Source organism: Sinocyclocheilus grahami, unplaced genomic scaffold (assembly GCF_001515645.1).
Source record: "Sinocyclocheilus grahami isolate Dianchi unplaced genomic scaffold, SAMN03320097.WGS_v1.1 scaffold3694.1, whole genome shotgun sequence".
Taxonomy (NCBI): domain Eukaryota; kingdom Metazoa; phylum Chordata; class Actinopteri; order Cypriniformes; family Cyprinidae; genus Sinocyclocheilus; species Sinocyclocheilus grahami.
In genome coordinates, this window is record NW_015508777.1 from 3,243 (window position 1) to 4,846 (window position 1,604).

The 1,604-nt window shown below is 36.5% G+C and overlaps 1 protein-coding gene across 1 annotated transcript; it reads right to left on the reverse strand.

Moving 5' to 3' along the window:
* Window positions 1–200: 200 nt before the first annotated feature.
* LOC107576447 (uncharacterized) lies at window positions 201–1,088 on the reverse strand (the record flags this gene model as incomplete). Its single annotated transcript, XM_016262622.1, has 3 exons — window positions 989–1,088; window positions 490–873; window positions 201–353 (listed from the first exon to the last, which is right to left on the reverse strand). Coding segments are annotated over exons 1-3 (637 nt in total), but the record flags the coding sequence as incomplete, so codon positions are not given.
* Between the last annotated feature and the right edge of the window lie 516 nt (window positions 1,089–1,604).

Here is a 1,604-nt window from a genome sequence, read left to right on the forward strand (position 1 = left end):
TTGTTAAATTAGAACATCACTTACATACATAAATGGTTTAAAGTTTATGCACTTATGGTTATGTTACATTTCGGTTTCTAACATCACTATTACATTTTGTGTGCAGGCTTTGCTCATCCAAATCATGCTAATTGTCAAAGGTTGGTGATCTGTATATTAAAGTAGAAAACACAAAGGTTTGTGAATTAGTGAATGATTACCTGTAGTTTTCTTACAACAGAAGCAGAACACACAGATGGAGAAGAGGAGAACACACACCGGACACACACTGAACAGCAGCGTCCAGCAGAGCACACAGTCAGATACAAGAGGTGGTGTGGGGGTGGTGTTCGAGGGTCCAGAACTGGAAGACACTTGCCCAACCAAACATAAACCATAACCAAAATATATTACTGTTATTCCGTATGTGTATATTCTTCACTGAGAAAGTTAAAGTGCTTCAGAATTACATAATCAATTATATAATAACTAGCAGAAGTGTTTCCTTACATTCCAGAGAGAGACGAGTTGTGCGGTTTCCATAATAGTACACATTTGATGAGAAAATTATGCCTTTTTCATCTTCATTTACCTTATTCTCTTGTTCTGCACAGTAGTACAGTCCCAGATCAGAGACACTAATATTAGTAATATGTAGATCATAAGAGTTGTTGTAGCGGTTGTAGATAGAGCTAAAACGCTGAAATATCTTCAGTTCCCATTTCGTAAAATCTATTATGAGAGACGGTTGATTTTCATGAGAGCAGTTTCTTATCCATACAATGAGGGAACCATGACTAAAAGAGCGATCACAGTAGAGAGTGATGTTGTCTCCTGGTCTGACTTTCATCTCCACTTCTTCTCCATAGATTCTTGTCTGATGGAACAGTAAAACTATAAAAGAACAAAACAACTTTATAAACGCTTCAAATTGTACTATTATATAAAAAATATGCACAGTATTGACATTTCGTTTAAAAAACAGCTGAAGAAGTATAATTTTTCTTACACATAAGCACAATGAGAGCAAGTCTTGACCTCTCCATCTTAGTGAGCGATTGTGAATAACTGACACTGGTGAGGGTCTCAATGTAGACGTCAGATCTCATCTGATTGGTTCACGTCAGCGGAAAGTTTTACCTAAAGCAGCCCGCGTCATGAGGGGTTGGCAGTAGACTGAGTTGTTGTTTGGACGTACAAAGAGTGAGAGCAGTTTTAATCAGTCACCAGTTACCGTATAGACATTTTTTTCCTATTTGGCTTTGTGGTCAGCCACCTGATTGCTTCAAATTGGAAATGTTCAAGATTAGTTTATCTGATAGACATTTTTAGCAATATCTTTTATTCAAACTTGCAGATAAGCATAAAAATAAAATACAAATATAAATAAGGTGCTTTACATTTAACATGCAATCAACCAGTCAGTTCATGCCTGTCATGAGTGTCTAGTCTTTTGAATCAAAGTTCACCTGCAAAATTCATTCTTTGTTTTATTGTAATAGGTTCAGTTCAACATCTAAACATGTAAAAACAGGAAACCCACAAGCCTTTTCTTCAGACCGCTTACAAACACTTCACATTTGCAACACGTCATGAGACTCTCTCTTCACATCTCTTAGTTGATC